Here is a 17,232-nt window from a genome sequence, read left to right on the forward strand (position 1 = left end):
GAAAGATGAATTAGTTCGGGCAGGGAAGGGACAAATGTTTTCTCCTGTATGTCAGTTGTTTTTCTGATAAGCTGCCGTCAATCAAACTTAAAGGAATGCTGATTTCGTTTTCTCTTCGATTTACGAGGAGGGGGGGGGGATGTATTGCACACGCATATCAATGAATGTCCCAATTAAGGAACATGAAACTTCTAGCTAAGGGGATTGACATGTGAGGTTTATTTTAAATCTACTTTAATTACTCAGTTTTTGTTATCCTTGATTTATTATGATGAATTGTTTTATTATTTCCGATAATGCATTATTTATTATGAGTAAAACGTTTTTTAATCACCAGTTATATTCATCTATTTGCCATCGATTAACAAAAAAAAATTTTTTTGTGAATGAATTCTGATTTTTTAGAAATGCGGTATCATTAGTAAGTTTTCTTGATGCTTTCGTCTGCACATCTGCTTTCGTTAAAAATAGTCTTTTTATAAAAATAAAATAAAAGGAGAAGATTGTTGATTAGTTTAAGCATATAATTATTTGTTAATAAAAGCAGGTGATTATTTTATGAAAAAGCTTGGGTTTGCTTTTCTTTGAGTTTGACTTCTTAATTATTTTGATTGAAAAAATTAAGCAATGATATTGATGTTATAGTAGTAATGTTTAGAATTAATAGATAATATAATTAATATAAGATAATAAGAATTAATAGATAATAAGAATTAATATAGTAGTAATGTTAGAATTCTTTTGTGATAGATTTATTCCTTTTTATTCATTTTTGATTGGTTTAAAGATTTTCCATAGGTAATTTTTGAACATATGCTAAATTGCGATACATCGCTATATCGCGACGTCTAAAGGACGATGTATCACGATTTAAAATTTATGGCATCACCCAGTCCTAATTGTGGTATTTGACAACTAAGCTATAGTTTTAGTTATTTGGCTACCAATTTTGATAAATTTTTGTTCCTGTTCAGGCGACTATTTTCATGCTTGAGGCTACTAAAAGCAACTATTTTTGACCATTTTTTACTATGGCAACCCTGTTATATGTAATCAGAGTTTTACTGATAAAAGTAAACTGAATGTGCATAAGCGTGTTTATACTGGTGGGAAACCTTATTCCTGTAGTTTCTGTAATAAGAGATTTTCTAGTCTGACTGAACATAATCACGTTCTTATTTGTGAAAAACCTTATTCTATAGGCGTGAAAAAAGTTTTTGCGGAAGACTTATCAAAATAATCAGTTGCACACTCCTACTGGTGAGAAATCTTATACTACTTGTAGTATATGCAATAAGAGTTCTTTAGAAAAGAAATGTTTAACAGTACACGATCACATTCATACTGGTGAAAAAACCTTATTCCTGTAATATTTGTTATAAGATTTTTTCACAGTATGGACAGCTATTTAAACACCTTCACACTCATACCAATGAGAAACCTTATTCTTACAGTATGTGTAATAAGAGTTTTTCGAGTAAGGAGTGTCGAATTAATCACAGTCACACTCATATTGGTGAGAAACCTTAATCAAGTAATAAATTTTTTTCGGGTAGATTTAATCTTGACTTTACACATAGCATTTTAACAGTGGCAACTTTTTTATACATGTAATTACTTTTTTAATTACATCCTTATGTAAGGCTTTCTTTTTAAGCCTTTCCCAAAATATGATGAACCTTACGAAGCTTACTCCTAATACTGCATCATTTTAAGAAACAAGTTGCAAATAAAGTAATTTTCAGAAAAGTTTATCTAAAAGAATAATAATAATTAAATGTAATTTTGACGTTTGGGGCACTTTTGATGTCCAAAGTAGGGACTTGAAGACAATTTTGTAATCGCTCCATAGCCAGTGTTGACTGTCTCTTTTGTCCAGTACAAAAGTTTTTTGCATCTGTTGGCATAATTTAAGTTTTATTTTATTGGTCACAGAAAAATTGATTACATTTGAATACGCAATACATTTTAATACCATTTATGACTTTTAATTTTTTTTCTTCTCTATGTTGCTCTTTATAGTTGGATGAATTGTTCTGAAATTCATTGTTCTTGAAGACAACCAAAGATATTAGCCAAGAATAAGTGCTCTTAAAATTTGTTTCTACTGCCAGCCAGAGAGAAAACAAGGCATTTTCATTACCTTATAGGACTATAATAATACTGTATGCATTATTTATTACTATGATTTTTTTTATTGCAATGTATTTACTACTAAGAATTACTCTAATAATTATTCCATTGCAAAATTTAAATGTTTTTATAACAATTTAAATACTATTTTTGCTTTATCCTTTTAATATTATATCCTGTAGTAGTTATTAGTATCCAACAATAGTATCCATAACTCATTCTGAGAGACATTTGAGTAAAATTTGTAATGATGTTTTTCTAAAAATATATTTTAACTTGTCATAAGAGTTTTCACTCTTAAAAAATCTTATGATTGCAGTATATTTAGATCTTTTAAATAATAATTAGCTACATACAGATTAATACAGTTGCATTTTATACGATATGAGTTTTTTAGTGGACAGTAACATGATCAGGCTTAATGTTAATACTAATAAGAATCTTTATTTCTGTGTTATATGTAATGAAAGATTTCTAAACAATAGTAGTCTGACTGTGCACAGTCGTTCTCATACTGGTGAAAAACCTTATTCTTGTAGTACATGTAATAAGAGTTTTTCATATAGGTCTGATCTAACTAAACACAATCGCTCTCATACTGGTGAGAAACCTTATTCTTGTAGTATATGTCAGAAGAGTTTTTCAGAGAACAGTAGTCTGACTAAACACTGTCGCTCTCATACTGGTGAGAAACCTTATTCTTGTAGTATATGTAATAAGAGTTTTTCACAGAAGAGTAATCTAACTGCTCACAGTCGCTCTCATACTGGTGAGAAACCTTATTCATGTAGTATATGTCAGAAGAGTTTTTCACAGAAGAGGAGTCTGACTAAACACAGTCGCTCTCATACTGGTGAGAAACCTTATTCTTGTAGTATATGTAATAAGAGTTTTTCACAGAAGAGTAATCTAACTGCTCACAGTCGCTCTCATACTGGTGAGAAACCTTATTCTTGTAGTATATGTCAGAAGAGTTTTTCAGAGAAGAATAATCTGACTAAACACTGTCGCTCTCATACTTTTGAGAAACCTTATTCATGTAGTATATGTCAGAAGAATTTTTCAGAGAAGAGTAGTCTGACTAAACACAGTCGCTCTCATACTGGTGAGAAACCTCATTCTTGTAATATATGTCAGAAGAGTTTTTCAGAGAAGAGTAGTCTGACTAAACACTGTCGCTCTCATACTTTTGAGAAACCTTATTCATGTAGTATATGTCAGAAGAATTTTTCACTGAGCAGTAATCTGACTAGGCACAGTCGCTCTCATACTGGTGAGAAACCTTTTTCTTGTAGTATATGCAATAAGAGTTTTTCACAGAAGAGTAATCTAACTGCACACAGTCGCTCTCATACTGCTGAGAAACCTTATTCATGTAGTATATGTCAGAAGAGTTTTTCACAGAAGAGGAGTCTGACTAAACACAGTCGCTCTCATACTGGTGAGAAACCTTATTATTGCAGTATATGTCAGAAGAGTTTTTCGGAGAAGAGTACTCTGACTAGGCACAGTCGCTCTCATACTGGTGAGAAACCTTATTCTTGTAGTATATGTAATAAGAATTTTTCACAGAAGAGTAGTCTGTCTGAACACAATCGCACTCATGCTGGCGAAAAACCTTGATCTTGTAACTTAGGTAATGCATTCTTTTAATAGATTTTTTTTACGCTTATTTTTTCACATAGGTGTAAATGTGTTTGCCTTTTGGTAACTTAATTCTTTTACTGAGTGTATTAAAAGGTTTTTTGAAATAAAATGATCTACCCTTTCATTTATTTTCATTGTGGTTTTAAAAGTCATTCTTCTATAGCTTGTCAATTTAGGTCTCTCCACTACACATTTCTGAGGTTTGTGGTTTCTACATCATAATTTTTTTTTTAAAATCAGTTCTTTAATCCACTTTTAGTTCAATACTTCTTTTTTACTACACATCCTCATCTTTCCTGAAGGTTCGTTATCCAAAACTTGAATTGTGGAATCCCACCCTCCCTCACGTACCAACAAACAATGATAAAGCAATAGTTGATTCCACAATTTGATAGAATAAAAAGTTTTGTGGGAGTACAAAATCTCAGCTAAAATTAACTCCTGGAATTAGTTTCAACTCTTTTGCCTTCTCCTCATTTTGTCCAAATTTGTTTGAAGATCACAGATTTTTTTAAAAAAATGCATTGTTGTTTTTTTTAATGGATTTTATGCAACTCTATTTTGCAAGGATAAATTTGGTAAAGAAAAAGGAAAATATAAATACACAAATGTTAATGCCTAAACACATTTTAAATAATTGAAATTTGAACATGTGTAAAGTGTGTAGTCCCATTTGTCCACAGAATGTTTTAATGTAGGTATGGATGCGAGATTCTATTCATTTAAAATGTGTAAATATAAATCTCAATGCAGGAATTTTAAATCACGCGAATACGAATCTCAACATTTAATTTTAAGATTGCGTGAATATGATTATGGATTTTAAAATCGCTTTCATACGAATCTCGATGTTTCATTTAAAAGTCTCTTGAATATGGTAGGTAATTTATTTACGTCGCGCTAGAGCTGCTCAATGGTCAATTGGCGACGGTCTGGCAAACATCTCTGAGGATGTCCCGATGCCATTCCATTGCAATTTTGATCCTCTGCAGAGGGGATGGCTCCTGTGCTTTAATAGCCCGACGACCTGCTCACGAAGTCTAGCACTTTGCGATAGAACAGTTTAACGAGCACCCTCGGTCCCTACGTTGGAGGCTGATCAAAGTAGTCACTAATTAGCTTACTGGCCGCAGTCAGTGATGCTTAACTTAAGTGTTCTACTGGGAAACCGTGTCTTTTCGATCAGTCCACTGCTTGAATACGAATCTCTACATTTCATTTTGATATCGCGTGAATACGAATTCCGATGTATGATTTTTAAGTGACTTGGCGGAACGTTTCTTGCATACGTTGCCACTTTTTTCCTGTATGGTAAGTCAGATATCCGGTAACATAGAAAACTGTGATTCTCAACATTAGAGCCGTGATGGTTCATGGGATAGAGCGTTCGCTTTCCACTGAGGTGAACCGGGTTCGAATCTGGGCAACGGCAAGTCGATATGAATTTCGCATCCAGCTTGCCCCGACCATAGTGCTGTCGTTAAATATCCTCAGTGGTAGACGGATTATAGGTAAGAATCAGCTTACCGGCAGGCTAACCATAGAAAGTTTTCCTCTCCATGTAACGCAAATGCGGGATAGTTCTGATACTTGATCCAGGAGTTCCTTTGTCTTTTGGATTCGGTTCAAAATAACGAAGATTACAGAGTTGAACATTAGTAGTCGTGAACCCCAAAAAATTGGATACAGAGTTAAGCTTTGGAAAATTTTAAAATATTACTTGAAATTTCTACAAATTAGTTCTGACCGTTTTTAAGAGATGGCTCTGCTGCTATGACTGTTTCATAGTGACAGGTGGTTTCAGAGAGGTTAAACATCTGTTAATAATATTCAGTTTATATCGCTTTGAGTTACATACAAAAACTCGGTTTTTTTTACTTTGTTGTTGAATATGTCAAATTTTATGGTAACTCAGCACCATTTGCGGGAGGTTTTATTTTTCTGCTTTAATTGGAAGAAAAGTGCAGCTGAAGCGCATCGAATTCTTGTAGAAATTTATGGTGACAATGCTCGAACTGATAAATCTTGTAGGGAATGGTTTCAAGAATGGTGAATAGTTTTGTATACTATGAGCTGCTACGACCTAATGATTCCATTACGGGCTATCGGTATAGGCTACAATTGATTCGTTTGAGCTGTGCATTATGAGAAAAACGGCTGGAATACGAGCAAAGACATGACAAAGTTATTCTTCTGCATAATAACGGTAGGCCTGATATCATAAAAATTATTTGGAAACGCTCAAACGTAAATATTGTTGATTCTAATACCACTTACTAAGACCGGCAAGCCTGCGTGGTGTAACCAAGCGAATTCAAGGGTGTGTTTCTTGTTTTTCTAGGGGTGCCATCTGTGTTCAAGAGCCACACACACGTCACAGCCTGCTTTACAGGACGGACCCAATCATTAAAGGGTCGTAAGTATGACATGCACTAGAGAAGGATCGATCCCTAATTCAGTACCAACGAGGGAATTGATTTATTATGGGAACTTGGAGGACTTTGTGACCCATCAGAGTTGACGTGCGCAATGGTGCTGTCCACGTGTCTTTAGCCGGCGGGGATCGAACTCACGATCTTGTGGACATGGTACTAACGCCCTACCAACCTGGCTATCCCAACCTGTGTAGAAATTTAAAGCTGCTTAAGAGTCTTAATCATTTGTGTTTCGCAAAATTCAAACTAACCCTTATATGCATTCAATAAATTAAAATCTATATTGTTTCATTCGAATAAATATTTAATAGCATTAAATTCTGGCTCAATTGTCCGAATTGAAAATGGATGTTAGACTCATATAATTACGAGCGAGTTTTCTTCCTAGTTTTTCTTTTATTATTTGGATATCTTTTTCCAAAACTATTATATATATATATATATATATTTATTTATTTTTTTAATTATTCATTTAGCGTATCACATATCGCTTATTCTGAAAATTATTGTTTTATAATTTTTCCTTGTTGACAGCGCTTAAAGCCGCAATGACTCATAGGATAAAGCAATGAGGTTACACAGGTTCCAGTCCCAGTGGTGGTTGGTTGTTACGTATTCTGCGCCCTGTTCACAACGACCACAAAGCTAGGTGGAGGTGAATTATGGATATAGGTCGTGTTAACGACGTGAAGTTTTCGTTGCTTTCCTGTCAAGGTAACGAAAATGCTGGTAAGTTCCATCAAAATCCTACACGAAGGATAATGTGTCCAATGATCTAGGAGTTTACTTGTCTTCTGGGTTGGGTTCATTATTTGCAAGGCTACGGAGTTGAACATAGATGATCGTTAACTCAGAATTGGGTCGGCTGTTCGACGGTTATAAAATTAAATTAGTCAACTTTTAAGTTTGTGACTTTTTTTGCAGGCCATCTAATTTGTGTTTCATTATTTATGAGCCATGAAGATGGCACTACTTCAATATTCTCTTCCCCGACAAATTTTACAACAGCATACTGATTCTGTCCTGTAAAGAACATATTGCACTTACTCGCCAAAATTATGTTAATTACATGAACCAAAGCAAAACATTAAAATACTAATAACAATCTGTAGTTTTAGAATCAAAACAATATATCAAAATAAGCAGCAATCCTCAAAAATAGCAGTTTTTTTTTTAAATTACTAATAGAGATATAATAGTTCAAGGGTAGCCAAAAAGGAGAGAGACAATTTCAAGCAAAAGATGTTAATACTCGTTCATCGAAAAGATAGCGGATTTGCCGATGATGGTGGTGTTTTGATTTCGCTCTGATAAATATTAAATTTTATTGGTGATTTCGATATTTTATCTTCCTATTTTGTGTCAAAATCTTACCTCTGCACCATGCTCTAGATTTTAGAGTGTCTACAGTTGGTGAGTTGAATTACGAACTCGTATCTTATTTAACATTGTGTGATTCAAGATTGCGCCCGAAATGGCGATGATAAATAAATTGGTGACCTTAAATGATTGATTGATGGTTAATGCATGACATCTGTTTCAATTGGGTATAATATAGCCTACGTCACAGGTTGTGTTGTTCCTACTAAATTTAACCCATGAACGGCATTTTCTGCGAGCCTAACTTCAAGCCACAAATAAACAAACGAAGTGTTCGTCGTTTAAATAGCTGCTCGCCAGATTTTATTGCATTAATAAGAAAAGTTATTGAAACTAAATACAACTAAATAAACAACAACAACTAAAACAAATAACAACAACTACTAATAACAATAACTAAATAAGCAACAACTAAATTCCATTCGTTTAGCATTGCGTCATATGTTGTTCCTACTAAATCGAAGTAGTTGTGTTTTTTTTCATATTATACCCAATTAATAGAAGACGGAACTGGATCAGTACCTGCTGATCAATTGCCTGCAACCGCGTCAAACTTCAACTGAGGGGTCAATTTAAACTTTGCGATGCTTATTTGAAACTTTTCCCGAAATTGGAGTTATTCGCGATCTCAACACTCGAATACGCCATCTGGGGAGAGACCGGTTTCATGCCTTTAGCCCTTCTCCCTTCCCTCTCCTCCTCTTTTCAGTTATATAGGAATGTACTACGATATTTTCCCTTTTCTTAATATTTTTCCTTTTTACTTAATAAAAATATTTTCTAAAATTTTCGTGATACTTTTCTTTAGAACTATGTTTAATGTAGTTTTCAGTTCCATATAGTTTTTCAAGTTAAAAGATTTTAATCTATATGAAAATCAAGAGAAAAACTAACGTACTTCCTTCTTCTGTGACTTTCCACACGCTAATGGGGAAAGCATGTGAAGTGTTGCCATAGGAAAAGAGTTCTGCTCTACAAATCAAATTTTTGCAACATTTTGATATTGTGCAGCTCTAGTGCGACGTAAATTAACAACAACAGCAACATTTTGATTTTCGTTCAAAATTTTGAATTTGGGGGTCATTTCATAATTGAGAGTTGAGAGCGAAACTGGATCAAGATAAGACTGATACCTTTGATGAAACCGGATGTTTCATATGCTGCCTTTCTGAACTACCTGGCTTCCTGCTCACATCGAACTTTATCTCCTGCTGCAACTTAGGGATCATTTCAACTAAAGAGTGGCTGATTGTGAGAGACCATTTTTCACTGTTGCGAAAGGTGGTATAGTGCTGATGACACTAGGCAACCAAGTGGAGGCAACTAAGTTAAGAAACCGGTTTTTGGTTTCTCGTTTGTGATCACACGTTACAACCTTCGCTTGTTCAACCAACTCTGAATAGTCCAATACCAGAACGGCACTGGTATTGGACTATTATAGTATAGAACAGTCCAATACCAGAACTTATATTTTTCAGTAAAGTTTATTGCTAAAAGCTCTTTTAATTATCATGGAAGCGATTATTGACGATGTACTTGAAGTAGGCGTTGAGCTGATAGCTGAGGTTCTGAAAGAAGAACTAGAACAGAAAAAATGAGTTTTAAAAGCAAAATAATTTCTTTCGTTTGCTTTCAAAATTTCATTAGTACTCGGAAATATCTATCAAAATCTGTCAAAATGAGTTTAAAAAGCTTAGCGTTCAAGCTATATAATTTTGAATTTTCAAATATTTAAACATTTGTAATTATATTTTGTAATATGCTAGTTTTTTTTTCATTCACTTTTAAAATTCAATAATAATTTGCAGTGCCGGATTTAAGCTTGGTGGGGCCCTTATAAGTTCAATTCCATTTCTATGCACCTAAAGTAAACTGCCACTATTTTTAATTGTTGAGTATTAACATTAAATTATTAAAATTTGATAATATTACTTTATTGTTAAATATATTAATTGTGATGGGACTATTATGTAGAACCTTTCTTTTATTGTACATATTTTTTGAACGAGGGGAAAAAGTTACAAAAGAAGCACATTTTAAGCACGGAGTAAAAATTTGGCGTGCTGGGCCACTATATATTTAACAGAGTTCTTTTTTTAGATTCATTTTAAATGTATTTTATTTGCAATTTTTAATGATTTTTTCACGATTTTTTTTTTCAATTGTATTTTTTTTACGTTATAAAATCTATAAGACTTAGAAACATGAAATTTTGAATGTGCGTAGAAAATATACAAAGAGTTAGAAAGAAAACAAGAAAATACAATTTGATTATTAGTTTTATTTTTTTTATAACCGCCGTTAAACAACCGACTCAATTTTGAGTTTACGCCCTATCAACCAGGCTATCCCGGCCAAACTTATTAGTTTATTTTATAACAGCACAACCGACCCAATTTCGAGTTTACGACTACTAGTAATCAACTCCGTGGCCTTGTAATTTTGAACCCAATCCAGAAGACAAGGGAACTGCTATATTAGTACCCAGAGGTATTTATTTGTTATGAGAACTTAGAGGACTTTGTGACCCCGACAGATTTAACATGCACCAGTCACCATTTTATGCATGGGTATTCTTCTGCCGGCTGGATTCAAACTCTTAATCTCACGAACACGAGTCCAACACCCTATCAACCAGGCCAAATTTATTAGTTTATTTTATAACATTGCACAGCCGAACCAATTTCGAGTTTAAGACAACAAAAATTCAACTCCGTAGCCTTGTCCTTTTGAACCTAATCCAGCAGTCCCTGGAGTAGGTGAGGGCCGTTATATTAATACTGTTCGTAAAAATGAAAAGAACATTTCGTAAGCTGATATTATTTAATTGATGTTTAAATTGAAAATATTTCTTAATTATGCTTACTTTCTTTTTAATTATTTTAAGTACATTTGCTAAATTTTAGTGCAAGAAATTTTTTTTCATTATTTATGTAAATTTTTGGCTTATATTTTTAAGGATTTATTAAAGGGTCTATTAAATATCAGAGAGAATAAATGCCATACGGGTTTAAAGTATCAGCTCTGCTCTTGATGGTGTATAGTGGCTAGGATGTGAAAGAGCAACTGTCCCGGTCATCCCGCCAAAACGAGCATTCAACATATCAATGGAACACGCCAAAGCTTTATATCAATTAGCAATAAGTTTTAGATATTTACAATTGTAGAATAATTATCTTATTATGGAATGAAATGTTTTAAAAGATAAATATCTGTTAATGTTTAACATTTAATCAACGAAAAAACAGAACCAATATTGAAATCTAACGAATTTATTATTTTTAATTACTGATAAAGTTTGTGACAATAAAAAAAAAAAATTAAATAGATTTCAGAATTTTAGAAACACCTTCTAGTTATACTATTCAATCAAATAGATGTCGATGTCTTTCATCCCGGAGTGACTCAGCATATTTCGATATCATTTTTGTTTCGTTCTTACTTAATATTAATTTGTTTGCGACAGTTAATTTGTATACCTCTTTTACTACATTTTCGAGGAGTTTAAAAATGTAATATTGAGGATTTTAACTGAAATGAAATTTGCTTTTTTTGTATGCCTCTTTTATTACGTCATCATCACACCCACACGCAACTGTCTACTCTAAATAATGCTAGATAGAATGAGATAGCAAAACAAACGTGTGTAGTTATTTGAATTCTTATTCAAAAGTATTAGTTAATTTTTTTTTGACTGACAATTTCTGTCCTTTTTTAGATATTTTAAAGTGCTGTTTAAAACTGCTGCATATCACATGAAAGCATTAAATATATCATTTGTACAATTTTAAAGTAAAATAAAAGGGAATTCTGATCCTTAGAAACAGATATTAAATAGTCTGATGATTGAATGATGGGGCAAAAAAAACTTTTTTACCTTTTAAACTAAAAAATTGTTTATTTATAAATACTTTATTAATACTCAAATTGCTTGAAAGATGATATGTACCCTACTAGTGACAACGAAGTTTTTTGTTTTATTCAGCCATTTATTTATATTTATTATGTCCGACAATGTGAAAAAGAAAAAAAAATGCATTTTCGGCTTCTGAGGGCCCCAGCTCTGAATAAAACTTTAAAAAAAGAGGGGGGGAAGTAGGATCGGGGGCCCTTGTCATCTCGGGGCCCCAAGCTACAGCTTATTTAGCTTATACGTAAATCCGGCCTTGATAGTTTGAAACTTTTAATATCTCCACAGAGGAAATTAGTTTACAGGGAATTAGCTTATTCGCATAATCTTTGTTATTTATGTCCCGAAGACAAGGATACGTTTGAAAAATTTCAAAAAAAACAAACATATATCACTAAAATTCCATTTAAAACTAGTCATAGTTAGAAGATTAAACCAAGTTCAGATTTAAAAGATACAAATTCAGGATGCGTCAGAATCAGCACGTGTATTTTGTTTACTAAATGGTTGCTAGTTAAGGCTGAAAGTATTTGGAAACTACTATACGACACGCTTCAACTAATCTGGTTGCTCCACTAAAGTTGAAAGGTTTTAACTTCAGTTGCTAGTTGAAAGCAGCTGGGCATCCATCATATGACATGTTTCAACTTCACCGAAACTGCTAGGCTAGTTGCTTTCAACTAGGTTGCCTCGTGTCATATAGCCTTATCGGAGACAAATTGCTGCAGTTATTGGTTGGCTTCCTCAAAGTCTTCGATCGACGTTAATGACTATCAATTTTAGCCACTGCCATGGATACTGAACAGTTGAGAGGAACTCAATCTTTGAACCAGGATGACTCGCCTCAGGGAGACTCCTTGTTTGTTCCATTAATTACGCCTGCAATGACACCCCAGAACAGAATCCACTCTATCTTGTTGAGAGACAATTGTAGGATGACCAAAAGCGATAAAGAGGTTATTATGAACTACTTGGGGGATCTGATGATTCTGGTGTCAAAACAGGACGGTCAGAGCCGTTTTTATGTTCATAGGGGCCCTGGGCCTGTCATTATCTGGGGGCCCTTTATGAGTAAATTTAGAGAAAAAAATTTTATTTTGAATAATTTTTTAATTTTTTTTTATTTTAGGAGTAAAAAACATAAATTAATTATAAAAACTTATATACATTATTTCTATCGAAAATTTAAGGTAACAATACTTTTCGCGCTTTTTGAGAGGCGAATCTTCTATCACATCATCAAAATCAATTTCCTGTAAGACATACAGTTTGCTTTGCAGCTCAAAATCTGTAAGACTTAGAAACATCAAATTATGAAGGTGTGCAGAAAATATGCTAGGAGTTAGAAAGAATACAAGAAAATACAGTTTGATTATTAGGTTTTTTTTTTATAATCGTTGAAAAACTGACTCAATTTTGAGCCAATGTTTAACTACGTAGCCTTGAAATTTTAAAACCAATCCAGAAGACAAGGAAACTCCTGGATCAGTTCGCAGAGGTATTGAATTGTCATAAGAACTTGGAGGAGTTTATGACCCCGACAGATTTAACATGCACCAGTCACCATTTTATACATGGGTATTATTCGGCCGGCTGAATTCGAACTTCCATTCTTACGAGCAGGAGTCCATAGCCCTACCAACCAAGCTATCGTGGCCAAGTTATTAGTTTATTTTATAACAGCCCAATCAATTTCGAGTTTACGACTACTAATGTTCAGCTCCGTAGCCTTGTAATTTTGAACTCAATCCATCATACAGGAGAACTCCAGGATAAAGTATTGGAAGAAATTTTTGCCTTCATGGAGGACGTTATGATGGAACTAACCCGCATTTACGGTACATAGAGAGGAAGAACACGAGTGCCTTCCACGGTTAGCCTGACGGTAAAGGGACTCTAACCCATGATCCGTCTATAACAGAGAATATTTCACATCAGCACTGTGGTCGGTAAAAGTTGGGTGTGAAATTCATATCGACCAGCCATTACTGGGATTCGAACTCGGTGCACCTCATTCAGAGGAGAATGCTCTATTCCTTGAGTCCATCTTCATTGAGTAATAACTCTGCGGCAGGTGCCAATTTTCTAATTTTATTAATTGGTACGAATTTTATTGATTTGCCGAAATTTAGTCATCTTCAAAATATAAATGGTAATCCAATCGTAACTTTTGTTGAAAAAAATATGGAAATAAACTGTTCTTATCCACCTGTTCTTAACTTCCTATTCTGCAATAAATGCGGAAGCAACCACAAGGGTTAATGAGCAAAATGAACAGGGAGCGGAGCCTTCTAGTTTTTTAAATAATTGTTAAATTATTAGTTTTTAGCATGCATACTTAAAAAAAAATAAGAAAAACATTTTTCAGTATTAATAAATTGTAATTAAAGACTGTCATCAGATGGAATAGAGCCCCCGATCTCACAGTTTTGTGTTAGATTTCATAATCATCAGCCCCAAATATACAAACCTGCCTTGCGGATATTTTTTAAAATTTTTTTTAAATTCAATAAATTAAGTCATTTGGATACTTAACATTCTTGAAAAATGCTTTCCAAATTGATCAGTTCATTTAGAAGTGAACCATAATTCGGCTTATCTTATTCATTTTCAGCTTATGTATATGCACCAAAAATAAATTCAAAACTAAGACTAGATATAACACAAGGACTGCAAACATAACTGTCGGATATAAAACCTTATTTAAGACTGATAATGATAAAGAGATGAAAAATCTACATTCCTCGAATTAAATATTTTAAAAATAGTCTGCTTTTAGGTTATAATGTTAATTACCTTAATCGTAATGTCGGGGTTCCGCCGATAGAAGACATTTAATGTATCAATGAAACACACTAAAGCTTTATATCAGTTAGCAATTAGTTTTAGAATTACAATTATAGAATAATTATTTTTATTATAGAATGAAAGGTTTTAAAAGACAAATATTTGTTAATGTTTAATATTTAATCAAAGAAAAAACATAACCCATATTGAAATCTAACGAATAGCCCCTGATAAATTTTGTGACTAAAAAACCTGATTGATTTCCGGATTTTAGAAACACCTTCTAATTTTACTATTCAATCAAATTGGTTTCGATGTCTTTCATCCCACCTATCTCATTAGTGATTCAGCATATTTTGATATCATTTTTGTTTCGTTCTTACTTAATATTAATTTGTTTGTGACAATTATTTTTTAAACACATTTTTGCGAGAAGCTTAAAAATATAATATTGAGGGTATTAACTGAAATATTATTATTATTATTATTATTTTTTGTATGCTTCTTTTACTTATATATCATCCACACCGACAATTAATTGTCTACTCTAAATACTGTGATAATGTAAAATGAGATAGCCAAACAAAACGTACGGAGTTATTTAAATTCATGTTCAAAAGTATTAATTATTTTTTTGAACTGACAATTTCAGTCATCTTTTAGGCATTTAATACTGCAGCATATCACATGAAAGTATTAAATATATTACACAATAAAGTAAAATAAAAGAGAATTCTGATCCTTAGGAACAGATATTAAATAGTCTCATCATCGAATGATGGAGCACAAATTACCTTTTAAACAAATAAAAAAAAATTTTACTTTTTAAACTAAAAATTTGCTTATTTTTAAATAATTTATTAATACTCAAATTGTTGAAAAGATGATATGATAACGAAGCTTTTTATTTTATTAAGGCATTTATTTATATTTTTTTCATTTATTTTTATTTTATTAAATTAAATGCACACGTTTAAAATAAAAACAAAGCTGTCAAATTTCATATATAGTTTCGATTTACAATTTTAAGAAATTGTTTCGACCTTGATTTGGAAATTTAAAAGTCTTATTAATTAAAAATTTGAGAAGCCTTATTAACTTTAGACACATAATAACAACAAAAATCAGGGAGTTAAAAATAGAAACGAATATGATCAATAAACAATAAAATCATAAGCAAACTAAATAAATTAATTTTGTGTACGAAATATAATATTACAAATTAAACATATTTCATATTTAGGGGAAACGTGGAAAATTTGGTCATACTGGAGTTTTAAAAAGTTTTTTTCTCGTGTTTAAACATTTGTTTAGTTGATGATCATTTGATTTCAATGCTCGATTAAACAAAATCCTATGTCGTTTCTGTCTATTAGCAGTAAGTAAATTAAAATAAAATTACATTTGTTATTTCAATTTCATCCAGAACAGAACAAATCAAGAGTTTTGGCAGACAGGCCAGTCAAAGAGGGAATTGAATATTGGCCGGCCATTTAAATAAATAAACAAAAAAATCACAACATATATATAAAAAACTGCGCAAACCTTTCATGTTTTCCCTAACCACAACCAAAATTGATATAATAAAAACACTTGCTTACCTCCAACGCGAAAGATTTATGTCTTCTTAATATCCAACGAAAATTTGATGTAGAAATTCCAATTCACGGATTCTCTTACGATTAATTTGAAAAATAACAAAATAAAATCAACTACAAAAGTTAAGCAAATAAAACTATTGGGCTAGTTGAAATATTACTTACTTACTTATCCTCTACGTGCCTTGGGCACTTAAGGCCTCCAGCATATCCCTCCAACGCCTCCTGTCTTTAGCAATAGATCTTGCTTCCTCCCAGCCAGATATTCCACATTCTTTTAATTCGCCCAAAAACATGCGCTGGATGGTAAGTCTGGGTCTTCCTCTTGTTCTCTTACCATCAGGGGCCCATGTAAGCGCAACAGATGATGATATTTAAGATGATTAAAAAAAATGCTTTTATAAAAAATTAAAAAATATATATACATTTTCTATGAAAGAAAATTTAGAATTGAACGAGGCCCAATTTAAAGGCACTATGGAAATCTCAAGACAGAGTGACCCAATGGAATTCTAAGAAGACTCTCCCCCTGAAACAGATTAACTTTAAGGCCAACAGATGGCGCTCAGACTGAATGCATATTATGAATATTAATGTTTTTTATTTTGTTTTAGTTTGATTTCCTTAGCTTCGTTAAAGAAGATCGTTTTGTGTAATGTCCGTCCTGTCATTAAATTTGTTGTATTGTTAGAATTCGTTTTCTTTTAAACACAAGCGAAGAAGATTTGCAGTAGCGAAGTCTGGTAAATAGATAAGATCCAGGTAGGAAAGAATAATTGAACTTTTTTCTATTCTATTTCTTTACCCCCTATTTACAGTCCAAGAAATTTTTCTTCCTAGAAATTTATGAGCAGAAATCAGACAAAGGGGTGTTTCTGTGGATATCTGATATTTTCGAAGTTAGGAAAAAAGAGCCCCGAGGCAATATAAAGAAGCTAAAGACATTTTCCCACAGTGTAAGGTGAGAAGGCTATTTGACAACTCTGTGGGTGGTAGCTACGAAAGTGGGGATATTTTCATTAGTGAAAAGAGCTTTTTATTGCTCTTTTAGTTAGAAAAGTGAAGAGTAACAATTTTATATTTGTAAACACTGCGATTAGATTTTGAAAAGAATCCAACAGTGTAAGAAAGAAAAAAATATGTATATTATGGGCTTCAGAGGGCCTCAGCTCTGAATAAAACTTTAAAAAAAAGAAGAAAAAAGTGGGGTTTGGGGGCCCTCTTAAGTTATAAATAATAATTGAGTTAGAATTTAAAAAAAAAAAAAAAACAATTAATGCAATGAGATTTTAGACTTTTGGGGGCCCCATTAGAACTCGGTCAAATTGCAGTTCTAAGTCCA

The 17,232-nt window shown here is 32.6% G+C and overlaps 1 protein-coding gene across 1 annotated transcript in view; it reads left to right on the forward strand.

The window, feature by feature from the left end:
• Positions 1–17,232, forward strand: part of LOC107455218 (uncharacterized) — a 50,032-nt gene that overhangs the window by 15,378 nt on the left and 17,422 nt on the right. Inside the window, exons 3-4 of the mRNA XM_087151544.1 lie at positions 2,023–3,754; positions 12,289–12,513. Coding sequence (XP_087007670.1) covers positions 2,518–3,754; positions 12,289–12,513 — 1,462 coding nt within the window. The 5' untranslated portion in view covers positions 2,023–2,517. The remainder of the gene's footprint in view (positions 1–2,022; positions 3,755–12,288; positions 12,514–17,232) is intronic.

The sequence above is a fragment of the Parasteatoda tepidariorum genome, chromosome 9 (assembly GCF_982258835.1).
Source record: "Parasteatoda tepidariorum strain Cologne lab strain chromosome 9, Ptep-v5.0, whole genome shotgun sequence".
Taxonomy (NCBI): Eukaryota; Metazoa; Arthropoda; class Arachnida; order Araneae; family Theridiidae; genus Parasteatoda; species Parasteatoda tepidariorum.